This window comes from Stenella coeruleoalba, assembly GCF_951394435.1.
Source record: "Stenella coeruleoalba genome assembly, chromosome: 17".
Classification (NCBI taxonomy): domain Eukaryota; kingdom Metazoa; phylum Chordata; class Mammalia; order Artiodactyla; family Delphinidae; genus Stenella; species Stenella coeruleoalba.
The window spans coordinates 24,310,720-24,337,196 of NC_137163.1; the positions used below are offsets into that span (position 1 = coordinate 24,310,720).

At 34.1% G+C, this 26,477-nt stretch overlaps 1 protein-coding gene across 3 annotated transcripts in view; it reads left to right on the plus strand.

Moving 5' to 3' along the window:
* Nucleotides 1–26,477, plus strand: part of CSMD3 (CUB and Sushi multiple domains 3) — a gene marked incomplete at its 5' end in the record, with an annotated part of 1,071,061 nt that overhangs the window by 666,595 nt on the left and 377,989 nt on the right. For all 3 annotated transcript variants that reach the window (XM_079901374.1, XM_079901375.1, XM_079901376.1), the window contains 5 exons: nt 9,792–9,979; nt 12,921–13,109; nt 17,819–17,935; nt 21,143–21,358; nt 23,038–23,226. In XM_079901374.1, the coding sequence (XP_079757500.1) occupies nt 9,792–9,979; nt 12,921–13,109; nt 17,819–17,935; nt 21,143–21,358; nt 23,038–23,226 (899 nt within the window). The remainder of the gene's footprint in view (nt 1–9,791; nt 9,980–12,920; nt 13,110–17,818; nt 17,936–21,142; nt 21,359–23,037; nt 23,227–26,477) is intronic.

Genomic DNA, 26,477 nt, shown 5'->3' on the forward strand with positions numbered 1-26,477 from the left:
AGCCCATAAGATTCTTGAGTTTGAGCTATTTGAAGGGAAAATTATTTTAAAATCTTCCATTTCTTTTTTATCTAAAGACCCTTAAGGGTGTGAGATATTGCTTTAGGGCTGCCCATACTCTATGTGCTCTGTCAGAAACTGTTTTGTTTAAAGTAATTCACATTTAAAAACAGCTGTTATGTGGTTAGAAGTAGCTCTGTAGCAAAACAATGAGCAACAATGTTCATCAAGTTAAAAATTATAAATGAGAATTTTATCCATTAGGTGGTATCATAAAATAGTCACTTTGAAATCAGAAATATGTACATCTAACACCTCCTTATTTAGTGACCTTATAATATCTTGGTGCTTCATTTCCCCCTTAAGATTGTTTTGAGAAAAAGATATCATCTTTAAAGTATCCATCAAGAATTATGTTCTTAAAAAAACTAGTTCCCTTCTGATTTCCAGCCGAGCTCTTATAAGTACACTGGTTGCGAACTCTTTAATAGTTCCTCTCATCCTGAGAATATTTTTTTATAGAAGTTATTTCCAAATAATGGATTGTATTTATTGCAGAGTAACATCATTTGCTTTCTACTATTCATGAATAACCTAAATTAATTAGGTTGAAAATGAAATTTAAAAAATTAGATAATATAATTAAGGTGGCTACATAGCTATTTTGCAGGGTTTTTTTATATTCTCAAATGTCATGATTGCTTAGAATTAATCTACAGAAAAAAACCCACTAAAAACGTTACAAATATATTAGCCATTAGTTGGCTTCTTGAGATTATCTCAAGTAGCTTAAGTCAATAAAATCTTAAGAATTACAATTTCCTATCAAATGCACAACAAAATAACAACACCACCAATGGACATTTGTGTTTTCATTGTTTATCTCTTCTTAACATAGCCAAATTGTTGTCTTATTCTCAGATTTGCAGAGGAATTTTTGCTTTGTTTCTTCCCTCACTTCTTAAAGTTTCTCATTATATGGCAGCTCCTAACTGAATTCATTTTACTAGTAATAATCCTAAACCTGTCTTTCTAGTCACTTTCCTGTCCTTATCTCCTTGTTCACAAGCTATCAGTATCAGTCTTCCTGAGTGCAGCTTTTAAAATGAGAACTATTTCAGTTTAGTCAGAATGGTTTTGGATTACACAAAGAACATTTTAAAAGACACCAGAAATTGAGTAAGAATAGATTCAATTTCATTTTTAATATCATCTAGTGGCTCCATAACATTCGTTTATGATAAACAATAATGTCATAAACAAATGAACACTAGATTGAGGCAATTCATGAGAAATTTGTACAACTATCTTAAAATACAAAGTGAAATGAGATTCAAATTATTGTGTAACTCTATTCCATTTCCCCTGTTATTATAATGTATTTTTATTGTTCCTTGAGGCAAATCTGTGATGATTTTCTTTTCAAAGATTCACTCCTACTGAACAGTGTTCTCTGTATCACCATTTAATGTTGCTATTCTATTAAGAATTAAGTCTCTTTATGTTTCAGTTCAAAGTAATCCCTGACTCTTCTGTGCACTTTAATTTGGTTGTTATCAACTGACTAGCTATCAAAGTGAAACTCCAATTTCAATACTACAATAGGGGGGAGATTGGTTCAAGATAACAGAGAAGGATGTGCTCTCACTCCCTTTTATAAGAACGCCAGAATCACAACTAACTGCTGAACAATAATCAACAGGAAGACACTGGAACTCACCAAAAAAGATACCCCACATCCAAACAGAGGAGAAGCCACAATGGGACAGTAGGAGGGGCACAATCACAATAAAATCAAATCCCATAACTGCTGGGTGGGTGACTCACAAACTGGAGAACACTTATACCACAGAAGTCCATCCACTGGAGTGAAAGTTCTCAGCCCCACATCAGGCTTCCCAATCTAGGGATCCAGCAATGGAAGGAGGAATTCCTAGAGTATCAGACTTTGAAGGCTAGCAGGAATTGATTGCAGGACTTCAACAGGACTGGGGGAAACACAGACTCCATTCTTGGAGGGCACATACAAAGTAGTGTGCTCATCAGGACCCAGGGGAAGGAACAGTGACGCCATAGGAGACTGAACCAGACCTACCTGCTAGTGTTGGAGGGTCTCCTGCAGGCATGGGGGCTGGCTGTGTGTCACCATGAGGGCAAGGACACTGGCAGGAGAAGTTCTGGGAAGTACTCTTTGGCGTGAGCCCTCCCAGAGTCTGCCATTAGCCCCAACAAAGAGCCCGGTTAGGCTTCAGTGTTGGGTCACCTCAGACCAAACAACCAACAGGGAGGGAACCCAGCCCCATCCATCAGCAGACAAGTAGATTAAAGTTTTACTGAGCTCTGCCCACCAAAGCAACAGCCAGCTCTACCCACCACCAGTCCCTCCCATCGGGAAACTTGCACAAGCCTCTTAGATAACCTCATCCACCAGAGGGCAGCCAGCAGAAGCAAGAAGATCTAGAATCCTGCAGCCTGTGGAACAAAACCTACATTCACAGAAAGACAGACAATATGAAAAGGCAGAGGGCTACATACCAGGTGAAGGAACAAGGTAAAACCCCAGAAAAACACCTAAATGCAGTGGAGATAGGCAACCTTCCAGAAAAAGAATTCAGAATAATGATACTGAAGATGATCCAGGAAAGAGAATGGAGGCAAATATTGAGAAGATGCAAGAAATGTTTAACAAAGATCTAGAAGAATTAAAGAACAAACAAACAGAGATGAACAACACAATAACTGAAATGAAAAATACATGAGAAGGAATCAATAGCAGAATAACTGAGGCAGAAGAACGGATAAGTGACCTGGAAGACAGAATGGTGGAATTCACTGCTGTGGAACAGAATAAAGAAAAAAGAATGAAAAGAAATGAAGAGAGCCTCAGACAACTCTGGGACAACATTAAACACAACAGCATTCACATTAAAGGGGTCCCAGAAGGAGAAGAAAGGACCAGAGAAAATACTTGAAGAGATTATAGTCGAAAACTTCCCTAACATGGGAAAGGAAATAGCCACCCAAGTCCAGGAAGTTCAGAGAGTCCCATACAAGATAAACCCAAGGAGAAACATGCTGAGACACATAGTAATCAAATTGGCAGAAATTAAAGACAAAGAAAAATTATTGAAAACAGCAAGGGAAAAATGACAAATAACATACAAGGGAACTCCCATAAGGTTTACACCTGATTTCTCAGCAGAAACTCTACAAGCCAGATGGGAGTGGCATGATGTACTTAAAGTGATGAAAGGGAAGAACCTTCAACCAAGATTACTCTACCCAGCAAGGATCGCATTCAGATTCAACAGAGAAATCAAAAGCTTTGCAGACAAGCTAAAGCTAAGAGAATTCAGCACCACCAAATGAGCTCTACAACAAATGCTAAAGGAAATTCTCTAAGTGGGAAACACAAGAGAAGAAAAGGACCTAAAAAAGCAAACCCAAAACAATTAAGTAAATGGTAATAGGAACATACACATCAAGAATTACCTTAAATGTGAATGGATTAAATGCTCCAACCAAAAGACACAGGCTTGCTGAATGGATACAAAAACAAGACCCATTAATATGCTGTCTACAATAGACCCACTTCAGACCTAGGGACACATTCAGACTGAAAGTGAGGGGATGGAAAAAGATATTCCATGCAAATGGAAATCCAAAGAAAGCTGGAGTAGCAAGACTCATATCAGTTAAAATAGACTTTAAAATAAAGACTGTTACAAGAGACAAGGAAGGACATTACATAATGATCAATGTGTCAATCCAAGAAGATATAAAAATTATAAATATATATGCACCCAATATAAGAGCACCTCAATACATAAGGCAACTGCTGACAGCTATAAAAGAGGAAATCGACAGTAACACAATAATAGTGGGGGATTTTAACACCTCACTTACACCAATGGAAAGGTCATCCAAGCAGAAAATTGAAAAGGAAACACAAGGGCTTCCCTGGTGGCGCAATGGTTGAGAGTCCGCCTGCCGATGCAGGGGACACGGGTTCATGCCCCGGTCCGGGAAGATCCCACATGCTGCGGAGAGGCTGGGCCAGTGAGCCATGGCCGCTGAGCCTGGGCATCCAGAGCCTGTGCTCCGCAATGGGAGAGACCACAACAGTGAGAGACCCATGAACTGCGAAAAAAAAAAAAAAAGGGAAACACAGGCTTTAAATGACACAATAGACCAGATAGATTTAATTGATATTTATAGGAAATTCCATCCAAAAAAAGCATATTACACTTTCTTCTCAAGTGTGCATGGAACATTCTCCAGCATAGATCACATCTTGTGTCACAAATAAAGCCTCAGTAAATTTAAAAAAATTGAAATCATATCAAGCATCTTTTCTGACCACAACGCTATGAGATTAGAAATAAATTACAGGAAAAAAAAACGTTAAAAGCACAAACACATGGAGGCTAAACAATACGTTACTAAATAACCAAGAGATCACTGAAGAAATCAAAGAGGAAATCAAAAAATACCTAGAGACAAATGACAATGAAAACACATCAATACAAAACCTATGAGATGCAGCAAAAGCAGTTCTAAGAGGGAAGTTTATAGCCATACAAGCCTACCTCAAAAAATAAGAAAAATCACAAATAAACAATTAACATTACACCTAAAGGAACCAGAGAAAGAAGAACAAAGAAAATCCAAAGTTAGCAGAAGGAAAGAAATCATCAGTTTCAGAGCAGAAATAAATGAAATAGAAGCAAAAATACAATAGCAAAGATCAATAAAACTAAAACCTGGTTCTTTGAGAAGATAAACAAAACTGATAAACCCATAGCCAGACTCATCAAGAAAAAGAGGGAGAGGACTCAAATTAATAAAATTAGAAATGAAAAAGGAGAAATCACAACTGACACTGCAGAAATATAAAAGATTATAAGAGATTACTACAAGCAACTCTGTGCCAATAAAATGGACAACGTGGAAGAAATGGACAAATTCTTAGAAATGTATAACCTTCCAAGACTGAACCAGGAAGGAATAGAAAATATGAACAGACCAATCAGAAGTAATGAAATTGAAACTGTTATTAAAAATCTTCCAACAAACAAAAGTCCAGGACCAGATGGTTTCACAGGTGAATTCTATCAATCATTTAGACAAGAGCTAACACCTAGCCTTCTCAAACTCTTCCAAAAAATTGCAGAGGAAGGAATACTCCCAAACTCATTCTGTGAGTACACCATCACCCTGGTAACAAAACAAGACATAGATACTACAAAAAAAAGAAAATTATAAACCAGTATGAATGATGACTATAGGTGCAATAATCCTCAACAAAATACTAGCAAACAGAATCCAACAAGACATTAAAAGGATCATACACCATGATCAATTGGGATTCATCACAGGGATGCAAGGATTCTTCAATATACGCAAATCAATCAATGTGATACACCATATTAACAAATTGAAGAAGAAAAACCACATGATCATCTCAATAGATGCAGAAAAAGCTTTTGACAAAATTCAACACCCATTGATGATAAAAAACTCTCCAGAAAGTGGGCATATAGGGAACCTACCTCAACATAATAAAGGCGATATACGACAAACCCACAGCAAACATCATTCTAAATTGTGAAAAACTGAAAACATTTCCTCTAAGATCAGGAACAAGACAAGGATGTCCACTCTCACCACTATTATTCAATGTTGTTTTGGAGGTCCAAGCCACGGCAATCAGAGAAGAAAAAGAAATAAAAGGAATCCAAAGTGGAAAAGGAGAAGTAAAACTGTCACTGTTTGCAGATGACATGATGATACTATACATAGAGAATGCTAAAGATGCCACCAGAAAACTACTAGAGGTAATCAATGAATGTGGTAAAGTTACAGGATACAAAATTAATGCATAGAATTCTCTTGCATTCCTATACACTATGGATGAAAAATATGAAAGAGAAATTAAGGAATCACTCCCATTTACCATTGCAACAAAAAGAATAAAATACCTAGGAATCTACGTAAGGAGACAAAAGACCTATATGCATAAAACTATAAGACACTGATGAAAGAAATTAAAGATTATACAAACAGATGTAGAGATATACCATGTTCTTGTATTGGAAGAATCAATTTTGTGAAAATGACTATACTACCCAAAGCAATCTACAGATTCAATGCAATCTCTATCAAATTACCAATGGCATTTTTCACAAAACTAGAACAAACAATCTTAAAATTTGTATGGAGACACAGAAGACCCTGAATAGCCAAAGCAGTCTTGAGGGGAAAAAATGGAGCTGGAACAATGAGACTCGCTGACTTCAGACTATACTACAAAGCTACAGTAATCAAGACAATATGTTACTGGCACAAAAAGAGAAATATAAATCAATGGAACAGGATAGAAAGCCCAGAGATAAACCCACGCACCTATGGTAAACTAATCTATGACAAAGGAGGCAGGTATATACAATGGAGAAAAGACAGTCTCTTCAATAATTGGTGCTGGGAAAATTGGACAGCTACATGTAAAAGAATGAAATTAGAACACTCCTTTACACCATACACAAAGTAAACTCAAAATGGATTAGAGACCTAAATGTAAGACCAGACACTAAAACTCTTAGAGGAAAACATAGGCAGAATACTCTTTGACATAAATCACAGCAAGATCTTTTTTGATCTACCTGGTAGAGTAATGGAAATAAAAACAAAAATAAACAAATGGGACCTAATGAAACTTAAAAGCTTTTGCAAAGCAAAGGAAACTGCAAACAAGACGAAAAGACAACCTTCAGAATGGGAGAAAATGTTTACAGACTAATCAGCGGACAAAGGATTAATCTCCAAAATATATAAGCAGCTCATGCAGCTCAACATTAAAAAAAAAAAAAAACCCAATCAGAAAATGGGCAGAAGACATAAATAGACATTTCTACAAAGGGGACATACAGATGGCCAAGAAGCACATGAAAAGCTGCTCAACATCACTAGTTATTAGAGAAATGCAAATCAAAACTACAATGAGGTATCACCTCACACCAGTTAGAATGGGCATCATCAGAAAACCTACAAGCAAGAAATGCTGGAGAGGGTGTGAGAAAAGGGAACACTCTTGCACTGTTGGTGGGAATGTAAATTGTTACAGCCACTATGGAGAACAGTATGGACGTTCCTTAAAAAACTAAAAATAGAATTACCATATGACCCAACCATCCCACTCCTGGGCATATACCCAGAGAAAACCGTAATTCAAAAAGACACATGCACCCCAATGTTCATTGCTTCGCTATTTACAATAGCCAGATCATGGAATCAACCTAAATGCCCATCGACAGACGAATGGATTAAAAAGTTGTGGTACATATATACAATGGAATATTACTCAGCCATAAAAAGGAACGAACTTGGGTCATTTGTAGAGACGTGTATGAATCTAGAGACTGTCATACAGAATGAAGTAAGTTGGAAAGAGTAAAACAAATACCGCATATTAGCACATATATGTGGAGCCTAGAAAAATGGTACAGATGAACCAGTTTGCAGGGCAGAAATAGAGACACAGATGTAGAGAACGAACGTGTGGACACCAAGGGAGGAAGTGGTGGGGGGTGGGGGGGGGGTGTAATTAATTGGGCGATTGGGATTGACATGTATACACTATGTATAAAATGGATGACTAATAGGAACCTGCTGTATAAAAGTTAAAAAAAAAACTCCTAGGGCTTCCCTGGTGGCTCAGTGGTTGAGAGTCTGCCTGCCGATGCAGGGGACAGGGCTTCGTGCCCCGGTCTGGGAGGATCCCACATACCGTGGAGCAGCTGGGCCTGTGAGCCATGGCCGCTGAGCCTGCGCGTCTGGAGCCTGTGCTCTGCAACGGGAGAGGCCACAACAGTGAGAGGCCTGTGGACAGCAAAAAAAAAAAAAAAACTCCTAAAAAAAAAATCTTTTGTATATGTATTGTTTTATATATATATATATATATATATATATATATATATATATATATATATATATATACACACACACACTACAATAGACTGACTACCAAACAATCAAATAATGGATTCACAATGCGTAATTGCCTGATCATTTTTTTAAAGGAAATAGTGTATTCCTATACATTTACTCCTCTAAATCATATTATTGGAAAAGTTATTTTTAGACAAATACAATATATTCCAGGTTGCAAAATAAAGAGTAAGATAAACTTATGAAATTCATTCATTTTACTAAGTCTTGCTTAATAGGATGTAACAGTGGTACAAATCTAAAAATATTTCATTTGTCTTTCTTAAATAGCATTATACATTTTGACTACTTTTGTGCCATATTTATATTCATATTGGAGATTTTATAATGAAATAAAGTTTCTAATTTTTAAATGTTTCTTTCAATTTTTTTTACCAGGTTTTGAGTTTTATTTGTTTTAGTTTTATTTTTCTGAGGAATAATGTAGTTTAATCTTGTAATACTGGAAAAGACTGGTAGGTATGATAAAGTTATTATCTGAAAATTGGTGGACATTTCAAGTTATAATTATTTTTAAAAGTGTACTGAATATAACTAGTTGCCAAAAAATGTGTTGGAAGATATATTCTAAAAGGGTGAAAATGCATCGTTAGTACTGAAGTATCCAAGCATACTGAGTGCTTTTTTGATAAAATTGATAACAGCCCTAGAGAAAAGAAGGTATTGTTTTCTTTAAAATACATTCATTCTTGCATTTATCCAATAAGTACTTACTGAGTGTCTACTATATGCAAAACATCAACAAAAACAGAAACTGTCTGATCTCATGGAGCTTATAGACTCTTAACGGAGACAGCTGTCAAACAAGCAAACAACTGTGATTAGTGTCACAAAAGGCACAATAAATTGTGGCAATATAGTAAAACTAACCTACATTGTGAGGTCAGGGAAGGGCTTCCTGTGGACCAATTTAAGCTGAAAGCTGAAATATGTATAGGAAAACCTTGGTGAAGGCAGGAATAGAATGTTCTGGGCTGCAGTTTCATTATGGGAAGTGAGTAAGATGCTCAACTGTTCATGATTCCACGTAGATGTTTTTTCCCCCAACTAAGATTTCTGATCCAGATTCAGACTGTGGTATACTCTTGAAGTGCAAGGAAGGAATGCAAAATTTTATTTTATTATGGATATGTTATACATGTTAAAAGTAGCTCTGTGTTGAATACAATTTATAAAGCAATTGTATCTTTTAAAAAAACTGAAAACAATAGCAGCAACAACAGCCAAAAATCTAAATAAAAATTGTATAAAAAATGTAATGGCCAAAAGAGATTTATCAAAAATAAAACAACTATATGAAGCAGAGGTCAGATTTGAAGTATACTGTTAAGATGAAATTCTGATGATCTGATTGAAGATAAATAAGTATACTGTTAAGATGAAATTCTGATGATCTAATTGAAGATTGAAAATGAATACATAGTTTTCCATAGAAATGAGGAAAGCAAAAGAAAGATGACTCCAAAAACATGCTTGGTTAATGAAAAGGCTATTTATTTACTGAAGGTAATCTGTAACATTTGAAAGAAATCTTACTTGCGAACAACAAGTATGTACTCATACTTTTTAAATGAAAATTGTCCATAGGAATAAGAGCTTATAACTTTGGTATTCTTAAATGGTGGGGCCTTAAATGATATATAAGATATTAGAAAAGCTTAAGAAAATTGTATATAAAGCTGGTAAAAATTATAAATAATAAGTTAAATAGCAATCTAAAGTGTTATTTTCCTATACAGTGTTATTCTAATAAATATATTTTCACATATGTCTCTTAACCGTAGATTTCAGACTGAACTGAATTATGATGTTCTGGAAGTTCATGATGGGCCAAATCTTCTGTCACCCTTGCTTGGATCTTACAATGGCACACAGGTGCCCCAGTTTCTATTTAGTAGCAGTAATTTTATATACCTTCTATTTACAACAGACAATAGCCGTTCTAATAATGGTTTCAAGATTCATTATGAAAGTAAGTAATGCCAACATGTTTTTTGATCTCCTTACTCTGTTTTCCATACTTTTGGTATTACCATTGTATCATTAAGAGAACTAGGAGATTTATTAAAGAAAAGAAGATCAAAGCTTTCCTTGACCTATGAGATTGCTAATAGGTTACAAGGTATGTGTTTTAGTAAATCCTGTATTAGATTTTTTCCAACAATATCTATGTAATATCATTATGAAGGGAAATACTAAGGAAACGTCAGAAATAGCAAATAAAAAAATCTTTAAAAATGAGTTCATATAATCGTTATTTGTGCTGAAAAGCCAACAATAGGCAGTAAATGGCAGTCTAAGATGTATATGAACATTGACAAATTCTTTTAGCATTTACTTCATAAATTCAATCATACTTTTATATTTTATTCATACTCATTGCATACATTTCCATTAAAAATATTCAATTTTATTATTTTGTATGAAGTATTGAAAATTATATTAACAGTGAAAAGTAAAATACATACTCATATATATGCAGCTATGGCTAACATAACTAGCCAAAGGCTATATATTAAAACAGGCTCTAATTCACAGTGTTGGAATCAGTTTAGAATAATTTCACTTAAAATACTTTTTGTTTAAGAAGTCTAAAATATGTCTGATTTTTTTTAAAACTTGATGCTGGTATATGCATAGAAATGAGTCTCTGTTTTGTTTATAAACATCTGACATATTTAAATAAATAAATGTGGTTGTATTGTATATGATGTATGGTTGCATACATATATATAAACTCACATATGCACACATTTTCATCTAAAAATACATTGCCATATATCTTTTCATGAAAAACGGTTTTGGTGAATGTATCTAACAGTACATTTAAGATTACTACAAGATATCTTTATATCAGTTTCAGATAGATATTATATCACTTCTTTTTATATTCAAGTCTCCTATGCCCCCTTCCCCCTCAGGAGAAAATTTCAGCATTTAAAATTTGTAACTTTATATCCCATGTAGGGTGTCTCTATTCAGTAAATCTGGTTGGGCGCATGGGTTTTTAAAATCGTTAATATATATTTATAGCTATTTTCTTTTTAACCTTATCCACAATATCATTTAATTCTATTAACTTCCCTTTATATAGAGTTTTGTGGCATGGAAGTATATTTCCTAAACATTATTGTAAAATGCAATGAGAGGATTAACACATGCTTGGGAATTCAAATGAATTTAAAGGACTTTAATTGAGATCTTTAGCATTTATTAGTTAAAGCTGAGTCAGAGTAGTCATTTTTTTTTTAAAAAAATCTATTTCAAAATTAATTTTCACTAGCAATTAATTTGTATCAATATGCTAGAATGGGCAGACACCTTTTTCGTTTTGTCCATTGTTCTATCCTATGCCCGATATATCACATTCAGTCCCATTTCAACCAAGGTATGTGGTTGTAATCATGTTCTCAGACACAGGATTATTTTAAGGATTACGTTAAACCATCATGCAAAGTGTTATTAAAAGTGTGAGGATTTTTAATAAACTGACCCAACAGATTTAGTTCAGATTCTTGCTAAAACTGAACTAAATGGGCTAAGGACAGAGCCCAAGGGTCAGACCTAATCATAAGAAGGACTTGGAGGAGCCTAACAAGTTTAGCTAAGGCAGAGTCTTTATTACAGACAGCAAGTTTGTCACTTATAGGCCCTGGTGAAATAGTCCAAGTTATTATTGAGGGCTAGTGCCTAAATGGTAGAGTGGAGGCTAAGAAATGCTGAGGTTGATGAGAGGTGCAAGACATTGATTTTGGTCAAATCTGGCCAGGAGGCAGTGATTTTCAATTTAAATTTGTTTACAAAAGATCATTTTCTTTCATTTTTATTCTAATTAGTCTTCTGGTTTACTTAGTAACATCTCAAACCCTGTCCTACCAAGAAAACAAATAAAACACTTTTTCTGTTGACACTTTCTTAATAAGTTTCTCAAGCTGAAGGAAACCAAACTATCTTCTTTAAATGAATCATTCACATGCCTCAAAATCAGCAGAGTAAAACTTTAATTATTATACTTCTTAAAACATTAAAAATGTATTTGGTGTTTGGTGAATTTGTATTTTAATAGAATCCAGTAAAAGAGAAAACTCGATCTCTCCAGTTGAACCAAAATTTTATGGGAAGGATTTCTTGCAATGCTACCAGTGATTGCACTCTAGAATTTTATTTTATTCCCTGTCTTGGGCACTTTTACCCCTTATGTCTTCCTCTCAAAACAGGAAGATTACAAAAACTGTACCAATAAGATAAGATTATTTATCGTTTACAAAACACATTAAAATAATAAAAGTAACTCAGAATAGACTTTCCTTTTTTTGTTTTAGTACAATCCCTCAACCCCAAGGGGGTTTATTATGTTGTATTTCTTGAAATACAGATGTAGTAATGTTTCTTGGATATCTAAATATTACATAAAACAAGACAATGATAAGTGGATGCAGAACAAATCCATAGACACAGGTACCAATCTCTGAAGACATATTTAGAGCCTCCTAAAGCAATCAAATGGAGTTTTAATGATAAAACTAATTTCATAGAATTATTTTAATGACCAAATTAGGCAAATTTTGCAAACATTTTAGAGTTGTACCTGGAATATAATAAGTTCAAACATTAATTATTGCTATGATTATTATTGTATATGTGTGTATATATATAATTTATAATACAAAGTTTGATAGATAATTGTACATTTTCAAGTTTTTATATAACTAATGACCTGAGTTTTTGGTCCTTGTGGGTAGGAAATGTCAAAAAATTTGTTAAATAAACTGCTAGTTTTTAAAATAAAGCTATGGGCACATTAATTTATTTGTAAAAATTACCACTCACAATTGTTTGGAGGAATGAGAATCAATTTCAGCGATTTGACTCTCATCAAGCTTACTCTTTTTCATATTCCCTTTGTTTTCCAGGTGTTACAGTGAACACCTATTCTTGCTTGGACCCTGGCATACCTGTACATGGTCATCGCTATGGTCATGATTTCTCCATCGGATCTACTGTTTCATTTAGTTGTGACCCAGGATACAGGCTGAGCCATGAAGAGCCCCTTCTATGTGAGAAAAACCACTGGTGGAGTCATCCACTTCCAACATGTGATGGTAAGAATTCATTCAATATGCAAAATAAACTGATTTATAAACCAAAAAAAAAATCAACATAATCTTGTAAAATGTGAGGCTGAACATAAATATAAGTATTTCATATATTTAAAAGAATATCTTGAAGTCTGCCAATTTTATGTTATCAAACCATTAATAAAGAAACAAAAGAATTAATATTGATAATCAGCCAAACTTACCCCATGCCTAAGGATGTTATATGTATCTTTAAAATGTGTTGAGGTAACCATTTTAGATGCCCATTGTGTGCTTCGGGTCCTTGAAAAAATAGCATTGAAGGTGTCATGTTGGTGTCAGATGAATGCAATGAAGAGATAGAGCATTTACCTCCTGCCTGAAAGGCAACATGTACTAATCCAAATTTTACCTAGCTACGCAGCACTGTGGCAATGTACCAGATTGCCCTGTGGTGGCAAGTTCCTGGCTATAGAAAATATTATACCAGTGTCCTTACCTCTTCTTTGTTTCTGTGGAGACTAAGTCAGCAATCCTTCATTTTTCAGAAAACCCATATGAAAATACAGTGAAAGAAGCTGCTTTCCTCTGATTGGGAAGTGCTTGCACACTTGCTTTATAAAAACACACACAATGTAAATCTATTCATTATTTAGTTCTGGGCTTTAATTTTTATTTATAACACTATTCCTAACTTTTATTATTTTGCCAAGTGGAAGATTAAGTTTTCATTTCATAATTAAATTTTCAAATACTGTCAGTGCCATCATTTTTCTGTAACAGCTTTAGGTCAGTTTGTTTTTTTGCTTCTTTGTTTGTTTATTTATTTATTTATTTAATTCATTTATTTTTGGCTGTGTTGGGTCTTCATTGCTGAATGCAGGCTTTCACTAGTTGCAGTGAGCAGCAGCTACTCTTCATTGAGGTGCACAGGCTTCTCACCATGGTGGCTTCTTTTGTTGCAGAGCATGGGCTCTAAGTGCAGGCACATAGGCTCAGTAGTTGTGGCTTGCGGGCTCTAAAGCACAGGCTCAGTAGTTGTGGCACACGGGCTTAGTTGCTCTGCGGCATGTGGGATCCTCCAGGACCCGTGTCACCTGCATTGGCAGGTGGATTCTTAACCACTGCACCACCAGGGAAGCCCGGTCAATTTGTTTTTATAACGAGGTTTAAAAGGTTTAAAAGAAATCACTTCTTCCCTGTATTTGGTACAATACCATTTGTAATACCGTTCTCGTGGTTGTAAGTGACAGAACCCCATCTCTAACTGATTTTAAAAAATGAAAGCAGAATTTGTTGTTCAAAGTTTCAAACTTAGAAAAGGTATGGGTGACATACTTCTCATTGCTAATTATAATCATGAATTCAAACATTTTCAAGGATATCTCTATTTCCATCTTGGCTTTTCTCTCTCTATTGGCATCATTCTCTTTAACTGCAGCCAGGCTTTTTCCATACGGGAAGTGGAGAATACACTCTCATGAAGATGGAAACATGTAACCTCGTATTTCCAGGATCAGAGGAGAATGAGAGTTCTTCCTTGTTGTTCTAATTAGAAAAATCCCAGGAAAGGTCTCTAATTAGTCCATAATTATACTCGTAACTGTAGAAAAGGAGAAGCACACTTTACGATTGGCTTTCTCCAGGTCCTGTGTCCATCCGTCCTTGTGGTTGGAGACAAATGATTGTGGTGTAAAGGTACTATGTTTGCCAGGTCCTGGTGAAGCCACATGATTGGCATGAGTAAATTCACCAAAGTAAAAAGGTGTGGCGGCAATGTTATCAGAAGAAGCAGGAGAATAAAAATAATGTCCAAGTATACCAGCATGCTTAAATATTATTAATAATAAAAGTGAGTGTATCTAGTTTTCCTGGGAGCAACATAGGCCCTCATCATCTCTTGTCAACGCAACTTCAATCAACCTTAAATTCAATATCCAACTACTTCAATCTAACCTCCTTTCTTCACACTAAGGGTATTTCATGCTCTATCCCATGTCAAAAAATGCTTAATGGCTCTCTGTTTCCTAGGAATGAAAGTCCAAATTATTAGTCATGGAATTCATGATTCTTAACCATGTGTCCTCCTCTTTTGTATCCCCATTTCATTCTGAGCATAACTGGACAAGGGCTAAATTATATTCATTTTTTGAATGTCTGAGCTTTGTATAAAGCCTCTAAAATTAACTGAACTCAAATACTTATAACTAGTAAACTGATTTGATTAGGGTTTTCCTTCAGTTTAAACATTTTCCCCGGAGGCAGCTAATCTAAACTTCCTGGGGTTAAAGGGAGGAGAAGTGAATAAACAGAATTGATTTTCCAGATCCAAGAGTATAACCTCCATTGGCCTAGATTGCCTGGATATTCAAGGTACAGCATGCCTCACTTTTATACACATCAGCTCTTATAGTTTCTTCATAGCCCATAGTTAATTGATTCACAAAGCACACTAGTCAGTGAGGGTTGGTGGTGATAATAATAATAATAGCTAACACTTAATGAGGGTTTACCATGTGCTGGTACTGCTGTAGGTGCTTTAGGTATATTAACTTGTTTTATCAAAATAACTCTATGAGGTAAGTGCCATTATGATCACCACTTAACAGATGAGAAAATTAAGGCAAACAGAGATTGAGTATGTTGCCCTGTGTCATCCCACTAGTTAATGGCAGAATCAGGATTGAAACTCAGGCAGCCTTGATCCAGATCCTGTGCACAAGTCTACTATTACACGGCCTCCTGCCCACATTCTCTGCAATAGTAAAGTACTAAGATTCTTTAAAATGAAGAGTACAATTGTAGATTTGTTATTCTTTCCTCAGGGATGCCACATGTTTAAGAATTTTGTATAAAAAATACATATAGCTGTTTAAATAGTTTATGGATATTCTGTACTCCTTGGAATATGTGACTGAAAAATAGGAAATTTTCACAAGGAAATTTTAAAAACTTAGCACCATCAAGATACAATGGAAATGGTATACCTAGCCCTTAACTTGATCACAAAAGCTCAATGAGGCTTTTTTTTTTAATTGTACAAAAATTGAAAGTTTCAGTAAGAATAATCACCAATAAAGGTCTGTGCAGGCTCTAAACAGGAGCCTAGGCTTCCAGACCATGAATATTATTGTAAATGTCTTAATAATAAATGAAATTGGAAGCATAGCCTTATCTTGGTCTCAAGAAGGTGGCCTATAAGACAACTTCAAGTGAGGTACTAGTCAAGACCTTCTTTTATTCCTTAGTGAAGTAAAAGAAGTAGCAAAGGGAAGAGTGTTCTGTTTTTCTTTTTTTTTTTTAATTAATTAATTAATTTATTTTTGGCTGTGTTGGGTCTTTGTTGCTGTGCGTGGGCTTTCTCTAGTTGCAGTGAGTGGAGGCTACTCTTCGTTGTGGTGCACAGGCTTCTGATAGGGTGGCTTCTTTTGTTGCAGAGCACAGGCTCTAGGCGCAGGGGTTTCAGTAGTTGTGTCTCACGGGCTCTAGAGCACAGGCTCAGTAGTTGTGGTGCACGGGCTTAGTTGCTCCACAGCATGTGGGATCTTCCCGGACCAGGGCTCGAACCCGTGTCCCCTGCATTGGCAGGTGGATTCTTAACCACTGCACCACCAGGGAAGCCCCAAGAATGATTTTTAATTGTGTGTATATTTATGTAAATCTAAGCCTGCTTAAATACTTCTAGGAACTGCAGACTTACTATTTCTAGTCAGGTCAGTGTAGAATAGCAGCCAGATTGCCTCAACTCTTCCTTCTCAGCGTTGCCACTTGGAAGAAATCATGGAAGACAATAAAGCCAAAACTCACTTTTCTGGTATCCCAGAGAAGTTGAGCAAGGATCAGAGTAGATAAGGCTGTATGTTGCATTCACAGTTCTTACTGCCCTTACCCATGTTGCCCATGTCCAAGAGAGTAGACATCTCCAAGTGGAATAGAATAAGGAGTCAACTTTTCTCTGCTTCCATGAGAATGTACATTCTTACCTGACTATATCTTTGTTTCCTTTAATTTTTAATACTGGTAAAATTATCTGGCATATCATAACCACTGATGGTAGAAGGCATTGTAAACTGTCATTTATTCTAGAGTAAATGAACATTGAATTAAATTTCAATTTCTTTGACCTCAGTTCATAAACATTTATTTAGTTTTATTATCTTGGAGTATTTACTTAAAAATCAATATCCTCTCAGAAACCCCTTTTTGTTCACGGTATTTCCCAGAGAAATGTACAAGTGCGGAAGCAGCCTTCAAAATTTCGGTTTACTTCACTGTTTTAAAAAGAATTCTATGAAGAATGACATATATCCCTTTAGGAATCTAAATAATTTTGTATAATTAACAATTTGTTTTCTTAAAGTTTAGTAAAAGAGGGACTGCTAAAGAATTAATTACTCATGTTTAATTTACAACCAATTTATGCAAATGTTGCTTATAATTAGAAATGTGTAAGATAAGTATGTACTTCAAATGCAAATGTGGAAATTTGAGCTAAATTCTCCTGGGGCCAGTATTAATTCTCAGATACTATTACATATCTTTTTCTTCTCTTTGCTGCTGCAAAGGACGAAATGATTTCTTAGTATTGGAAGAGGTCTTTACACATTGCTGTTATTACCAGGAAGTAACTTAAGCAAAAATAATCAGACTCATTCTATTTTAAGAGAGATTTGTTCAGCCTCTGCCTCTCTAACTATACCTGATCAGATGACTACATTTCTTTGTATTTTCAGCATTATGTGGAGGAGATGTTAGAGGGCCTAGTGGAACAATCTTATCACCTGGTTACCCGGAATTTTATCCAAATTCTCTGAATTGTACGTGGACTGTTGATGTAACCCATGGAAAAGGTAATTTGCCTCATACAATGATAATGGGCTATCTTCTGAATTTTCATTGCATCTATTTTTATTTCATTGTCCTTTACAATGTCATTTTGCATGAGCAAAACCAGATCAGTATTAAAATATGCTAACACAAAATTCAATTTGAGTAACTGCAGCAGAGGATTATATTTACTTTTCTATAGTATTATACTCATGTTTTTGTCAGAATGGTAATATGAGATATTTATTTTCTTTTGATATATTAAACTAATGTTATTTGGAATTTTCATATCAACAGAATCTCAAACAGGATGGCTTTTGTCTCTGGCACAGTGGGTTGATTTCAAAAGTTCAAAGGGGAATAGGAAGATACTCTGAAGTGCTGAACCAATTGTAAAGCAAACAGTACATGTTTATATACACTCGTTTTTAAAATGTTTATGATTATTTATTATAGCTATATTTCCTGTGTAAATTTATAACCATTCTAGAAATATCTGTCTCAAATTTTCTGTCAGAACTGAAGTTATATCTCACATAATTGAATGAGAGTATAAAATTGCACTATGCATATGGTAGATGTTAATAAATGTCCTTTGAACAAATAAATGAAATTCCTTGTAGTACTAAGTATGGTTTATTCATGCAATACAACCAAAATAGTATATTAGCAATATAAGTGGTTAAGGCAAAAACTTGACACTGGGAAAATGGGCATTCTAATATATCAAAACGAAAATGGATGAAAATTATTTACCTGAAAAAATCTACATGCTAATCTTTTTAAAAAGAGTTAATTTATTCATGATAAAAACTGCTTTGGAGAAGTAGTTTTTGTTTTAGCTCTATTCTTATATTATTCTTATTGGTTTTTACTATTACATTGTACTTATTAACTTTACTATAGAAGATCTAAAATAACCCCACCCACAAAATCCTAGCAATGAGAAGATGATATTACAATTTTAAAAATTAAAGCTTTATTTAATAATTTGAATTCATTGTGTTTTTTACACAATGTGTTTTTACACTCCTGTTCAACTATGTGAGATATATCTGCAGTTCTGATAGAATATTTGAGATACAAATGAAGTTTGCCTTTATTAAAATTATACATCCTTTTATTGACAGTGAGGATTATATAAGGATTGTTATTTTAATGAAATTAAATATAATTGAGAAAAAAATGCTGTTAAAATGAGTATTGTGGTATTGTACAGCAGGAATGAGGTAGAAGACTTTGTAAACTGTCATTTTTGTTGCTCTCCATAATGGAAGACTCTTTGCTGGACGTTAACCAAAGCATCCAGTGTTATTATTATTTCAGTGTGTAGTGGATTAATGGAGTTCAAAATAAGCTTCCTTGTATTATACAAGAAAATGGAGGGCTACGTACTACTTGCTATGTAAATAGAGGTTTAATTAACACTTAAGGTTTTGCATCTTCACAGATTGCAAGTGTTAATTAAATCTGTATTTACATGGCAAGAAATGCAGATTATATGCTTTTCTTTTACGAGCCAACAAAATTGTTTGGAAGTACAACTATTCCAAAGTGTAGCCAAAGTTATGTGAAGGATAATCTCTTAAAGTTTGGAGAAATTGTCAAGGTAATATAATTTAACTTCTCATCCAGCACGTGCAGATGCGCACATGCACGCGCACACATGTGTCAATATGTCACCCCCTTAAGGTCATAGTTAGTGTCATAACTAACTAAAACCTAGATATTCATGATATTTTGACTTCAAGCCCAAGTTTTTTCTTATATTTCTGTAACAAAAATTGCCTTAATAAGGCTTCTTGAATTATCACTTTTATGAGAAGGTACTATGATGTTGAAACCACTGATTTTTTTCTCACTATTCTTCAACACCCATTGCCCTATTAAGATTGTATGTCTTTGCCTGTCCACTTCTTCTTCCTGAAATGTCTATCCCAGGATTGTTATTCCACAAACATCTGTTCACTTTTGAAGGCCATTGCCTTCAGAAGCCTCTGCTGATACCTTTGACAAACTACCTCTATTTCTATGCTCCTATATTGACTCACATTAATCATTTTTATAGCACTTAGCATAATGTTTGAACTTTTATTTTATGTATCTTTTTCCCTCAGATAGACCATGAGTTATTTACAATCTTCTAATTTTTTTTTTATATTCCATAATGCCTATAATATAGTAGGTTCTTAGTATCATATTCTTATTTGGATTAATTGACCTTCAGCAGAAGGTCTTATATTGTTTTGCTGCAGTGAAAACAGATTTTATTGCTTAAACTGTAATCTGATAAACAAAGGCTTACTTTTATAAAGTCGCTGACTAGGACAGAGTGACATGAAACCAATTTACTTTCATGTTGAAGGATTAAACAATAACGATAGCTAACGATTGCTGAGTACTTCCTCTGTGAAAGCACTGTGCCAAGTCATCCCCTATATTGTCTCATTTAAACTTCAAGACAACCCTATTAGGACCCCATTTTTCAAATGGAGAAAGTGTGTCTCAGAAAGACTATGTATGTAATACTTGACAATGGGCTTATTAGCATCACTATCTAACAGAATTTTTAATTTTCCCAAGTATTAATTCAGTACATATCAGAACAACCGCATTTTTCTAAGAAAAACATGCATAATGAATTTTTTCTTCTTTTTTTTCCATCTGTTCTTGTATTACCTGCCTAGTTTTTCTTAGTTTTAGTCTCTGATTGAAATCAAATTGACTTAATGTGAATTTCCATTCATTATTCTGTAAACTTAGATATCAGTTAATCTAGATGGCAGAGCATCTTCTCCTTGCCACATTGACACCTCATTGTCATTTACATCTGTCTAGTGTCAATTACCACATTTACACTGAAGAACATTTGAAAGACTGACTTAATTTCTGGACCCCTCCTAAAAAAGGCTCATTGTGGAGAGAGAGAGAAAAAAAGAAGAGTTACATTTTTAAAATTTTTATTTATTTATTTTTTTGCGGTACGCGGGCCTCTCACTGTTGTGGCCTCTCCCGTTGCGGAGCACAGGCTCCGGACGCGCAGGCTCAGCGGCCATGGCTCACGGGCCCAGCCGCTTCGCGGCATGTGGGATCTTCCCGGACCGGGGCACAAACCCGCGTCCCCTGCATCGGCAGGTGAACTCTCAACCACTGCGCCACCAGGGAAGCCCCAGCTCTATGTGTTTTACTGATATAGTTTATAAGTCTAATTTTCATCTTTCCCTTAATAGGTGTGCAGTTCAATTTTCACACCTTTCATTTGGAAGACCATCATGACTACTTACTCATCACAGAGAATGGTAGTTTTACCCAACCACTGGCACGCCTGACTGGTTCAGAACTTCCTTCAACAATCAATGCTGGTCTCTATGGAAATTTCAGGGCTCAGTTGCGCTTCATTTCAGATTTTTCAATATCATATGAAGGATTCAATATTACATTCTCTGGTAAGAAAACAAGTTTAAAAATCAGATTTTTAAAAGTATGAGCATAACTTTTGTTATGTATGACAAAACAGAGAGAGAAAAAAAGAGAAAAGAAATAAAGAAGAAAACAAAGAAATTATCTGCCAACAAATTTTAATGAAACGTTGAAATGCCTTGAAGATTGTCTATAGTAATATATTAAAGGGAACCTTTAAACAATAGCAAAAAATAAATCAATTCATTAAAAAATTTAATAGAAATACAATAAATACATTTCTTTAACTTGCATCCTGCAGAATTCTAACAGAGAAGAACTTGCTAAAATGCCAGTTGAACTTAAAATGGAAATTCATACATATATTTAAAGTTTCAATTAGGCCATAAATGAAATGTTAGTTAAACCAGTGATATTCTAGTTTTGTGTTTCAGAAAAAGGCATAGTTTATAGGCCAAGATTAAGACAAACTTAATTTATTCATTTGCAACTAGATGATACAGAAACAAGTTAATATGGTTATTCTTTTATTCTAGAATAACCTCATCTGTAGGCAACATTATAACTTGAATTACAGGAAAAAAATTATAAGACCAAAGTGAATAAAAATGTATTCTTATTAGTTCTACTTTCTAGTTAAATGGAGTAGTGAAAGAGAATACAGAAGCAAATTAATAAGTAAATCTTATGCCAACCTACTAACATTAAATTTATAATATTACAATTATACAAAATTTTATAAATAATATATAATTTATATAAATAAAATCATAAAAATACTAACCTCATCCTTCAACAGTTATTCTAGTATTTACATGAAAATACTTGTCTTCTAAAATAATTAAGGTATTTCATAGTGAATAGCAAATGAGCATAATCAATTTTAACCTAGAATGTTAAAAGTATATCCAAATAAGTTTTTTAAACAATAAAATAATAGCTCATCAACGTGAAACAATCCCTCTTGTTCTCCACTGCAATTACATACTAAGCATGTGCTCTGGAAATATTTTTAGATAAGCTACTTCTTCTTAGGACTGTATATAAATTATAATATTGTTGTTTAATTAACTCTACTCTCTCATACCCTGAAGAGTGTTTAACTGTTCATTTTCATGGTGCTCATTCATTGCTTGAGGAAGTTTTCTTGTATAAATCTATAATATACAATTTTCAATTTATGAGCACTTCAGTCTTACATAAACCCTTGCATCTGAAGTGACATGTTTTTCAGAATATGGATGAATTGAATTTCTTGTATACTAGAGGCACAAGAGCCTTTGTCATTTAGACTATAACCATTAAGTAAAAGTCATTTCAAAATGCAAATCATTTCATTCTAAATGGCATTTTGCATTTGAAAATATGAATCTATTATGCCATTATTATAAGTCAAAAATCTATGAAATGGAAATTTTCTAATGCAGAAGAAAAAATACAAGATAAATAGCTACATTTTCAATGTATCACTCAGAAGGTGACATTTTCTCACCTGTATTGAATTTCACACATAAGAGTATTCATTAAATTAGTAGACCTTTCACAAAAGAAGAAAATTACGTGTGCCATCAGCATATACCCATAATTTTACATACAGTAACTTTTAAAATGTATGGCTGGCCCTAAAAGCATCCATTTTGCAAATAGGAATATACCCTTAAAGGTTACTACTAACATTTTCTTTGTTCTCTTCATCCAATTACAGAGTATAATCTGGAACCTTGTGAAGATCCTGGAATTCCTCAATATGGTAACCGAATTGGCTTCAGCTTTGGGGTTGGTGACACTCTGGCCTTCTCATGCTCATCAGGTTATCGTCTGGAAGGGACGCCAGAGATCATCTGTCTTGGTGGCGGCCGACGAGTGTGGAGTGCACCTCTGCCAAGGTGTGTGGGTACGTGGTCAGCTGCTTTCATTTGCTTGTATGTGTAGTCACTGTCCATGGAGTTGCATGGTTATACACCCTTCGTTTTTTAATAATCTGTTGAATTTCTTCATTTCTTTCATATTAGTTATTTCAGTGTTTTTTCCACTTGGCAATCTGGTATACCTCAGTTACCTTCTCAACTGTTCTATTTAACCAACCATGCTTCTAAATTTGTTTTCAGATGATGAGAATAAGGAATGAATAGATAGACAGATAGATAAATAGGTAGATGACAGAATCATATTTTGAGAGCTTACAGAAAATTGCATTCTTGTATTCTGTTAATAGATGATTTTCCATGACTTCTAACTGAAGTTTTGACAATATTTTATAACTTAGAATTAACATGTAGGAAACATGATTACAAGGGAAAATAATAGATAATTTAAGGACCATCAAGGCAAGTATTGACTCAGTATGTGTCATCTATAGAATTAATCTGTTATGATAGATGAATTAAGATGGGAATTCATTTCACATGAGATAAAGAATTGCAATAATTAAAATATTGAAAGTTTGGAGCACCACCTCAACCTTTGGAAATGAATATTTTGACTGATAAATTAAAAAAAAAATCTGTAGAGAAAATGGAGGACTTTTCACTAGGACTTAAAGTCATTTTTATTTATATTAGGAAATAGAGAGGCAAGAATTTCTTTAGGTCATCACCCATTCAGTGGTTATCAGTACTCATTTTTACAATAGAACAAGATGCAAAAGATCATTTTATTATTTCATAAAGCTCTTAAAACTCTCAAAACCATTTAATTTGAATTTAATTGTAAATTTAATGGTGCGTCACAAATCTTTGTAAGTTATAATATGCTACAAAATTAGGCACATTGGTAAAGATTTGATCTGTGGTTTAAGAATTTGTCCTTTTTTTCTTTTTTTAATGGAGGCAATATACCCCACAGATGAAAATGCAAATGGAGAAGAGGATACTCTCTATGACTTATTCAATATATTGTCCACTGTTTAGAATGTGGTGGGAATACCTGTGGATCCCCAAATCTAGTAAAAAAAATTTGATCTTTCAAGTTAATAAGTTTTATAGTGATGAGATTGTTTTCACAGCCCCTAAGGGTTATATAACAGACAAGCTGATATTCAACAGGTGAAATTTCTTTTTAAAAATCATAGGCTTTTATAGAAATGACACAAGCAGCCACAGAGGCTGGGAGGTGATAAGTAGTCATACTCTCAGAGCATCTTTTCCAGGAAGACATATATAGTCCTTCTGTTTTGTTTTTATGTTTGGGGTTTTGGGGTTTTTTGGTTTTTTCTGCTGTTGCCAGATATGGAATTCCCCTCCTTATCTGAATTGCTCCCATTTCCATTTTTCTTTGGTGTGAATATTAATGAGAATCTTGGGAATAGTCCAAATGAGGGCTACAGAGTGCCTAGGTTTATATCCTGGTCATTTGATATTGGGTTAATTCACTTTTCTAAACTTCACTTTTCTCATCAGCAAAATGGTTACAACATTTTGCTAATGTTAGTTATGAGGGTTAAAGAGATTAGCCATGCCAGTCAGACACCTAATACAATCCCTGGAATATAGGAGGGGTTCAGAACTTAGATGCTGTTATAACTCTTATTATATTGAGAATAATCTGCTGCCTATCCAACCCGCCGATCTAGTTTATAAAACCAATTATAGTACGGAATGAATTCCATGTTATAAAACACCAACCTTTATGAGGGTGTACCTGGCTCTTTTATATATGTATTTACCTCATTTAATTCTTACTATAATTCCATTATTGTTATTCCCTCCATTTTTCATCAGAAGAACCTAAGTCTTAGAGATTTTAAACAACTTGCCCAAGATCGTCAAGGTTATATGTGGCAGAACCGTGATTTGTATACAGTCTTTCTCATTCTGAAACCCAAATTCTTTTCATTAGGATGGTTTAACCTCAAAAAGACTGAGGGAAAGGTAAATCTGAAAGAATTCTAAGTCACAAAGAGTTGATTAATATTTTCTTTCAAAGTACCAGAAACATACCAGGATGTTACACAGGCTGAGAAGAAAGTGTTTGTATCTACATTTTTAAGGTTTACTCCACTTTTACAATAAATTTTAATAAGTAGATTTATGAAAATCTGACTTTACAAAACAAGTAACTTCAAGTTCGTTTTGTTATATTAAAATATTTCTTTGAGAGTAGGTTTATTCGTGCTTAAATCTTTAGTGAGAAGTATAACATAAAATCACCCTATGGACAAATTTAGAAAACAAAGTTATTGCCATGGGAATTTTCCCCTCATTTTAAAATTAACTGTGCTTGCTTTTAAGCTTATTAAAGTATACAATTAAGTTTACTGTCCTTAATAAAGTCCACTGTAGGTATACATTTAAGTTACAAGATAGGGTGAGAAATATTTTCAAATAGTATGATTTTTTAAAAATTTTATTTCTCCAATTTTCTTTAAATTTTTCTTCACTCTTTTGCCTATTCGTTAAAACAAATATGTTCCTTTTTGCATTTCTGGTTCCGTATATGCGTATGTATATATTTCTTATTTTGTTATCTTTTCAAAGTTCACAATCTTCAGTCACATAAAATGTGCATTATTTGTAACTATTCATATGAACAGATGCAGTTTTAGCAATGCTAGTTTATTTGGACATATTTTATCTCTTCTTAGATTCTTTGTGCTTTTCACTTCATATATCTCTAAAGCCAATTCTCTAGTGCATACTTGTTTAAAAACATCATTTAGTACTCAGCATCGCCAGGCTCATAGAAAGCTTATGTTACAGACAGTGGCCAAATTATGAGTAGGTTGTATTCCAAAAGTTTGTTTCTGCTTCAGTTATTTGGAAGCTAGGTGGTTTTTCCTTGGTACAAGGTTGCAAACAGTGCATTCCCAGAACAAATCATAGATGAGACTTAAAATTTTGTGTCATGTGTAAAACTAATACTAACATTTACTAAAATGACTTACGTATACCTAGGTTATGTAAGAATGTGCCTGACTCTGGACATAAGGCAACTGATAAAGCAATTTTTGGAAACTTACTTTTTGTTTATTTTTTACTATATATTTAATTTTGATCCTATATTTAGTGTATAAATTGGTTAGTGTCTTCCAATCTCTGTTGGTAGAATTTGGTGAAAGTTACCTTAATTCTAGATGTTAGATGAATAATAAATAATGTTTCATTATTTATAATGTTTTCCTGAGAAACCTCTGCATTTATGTTTTAA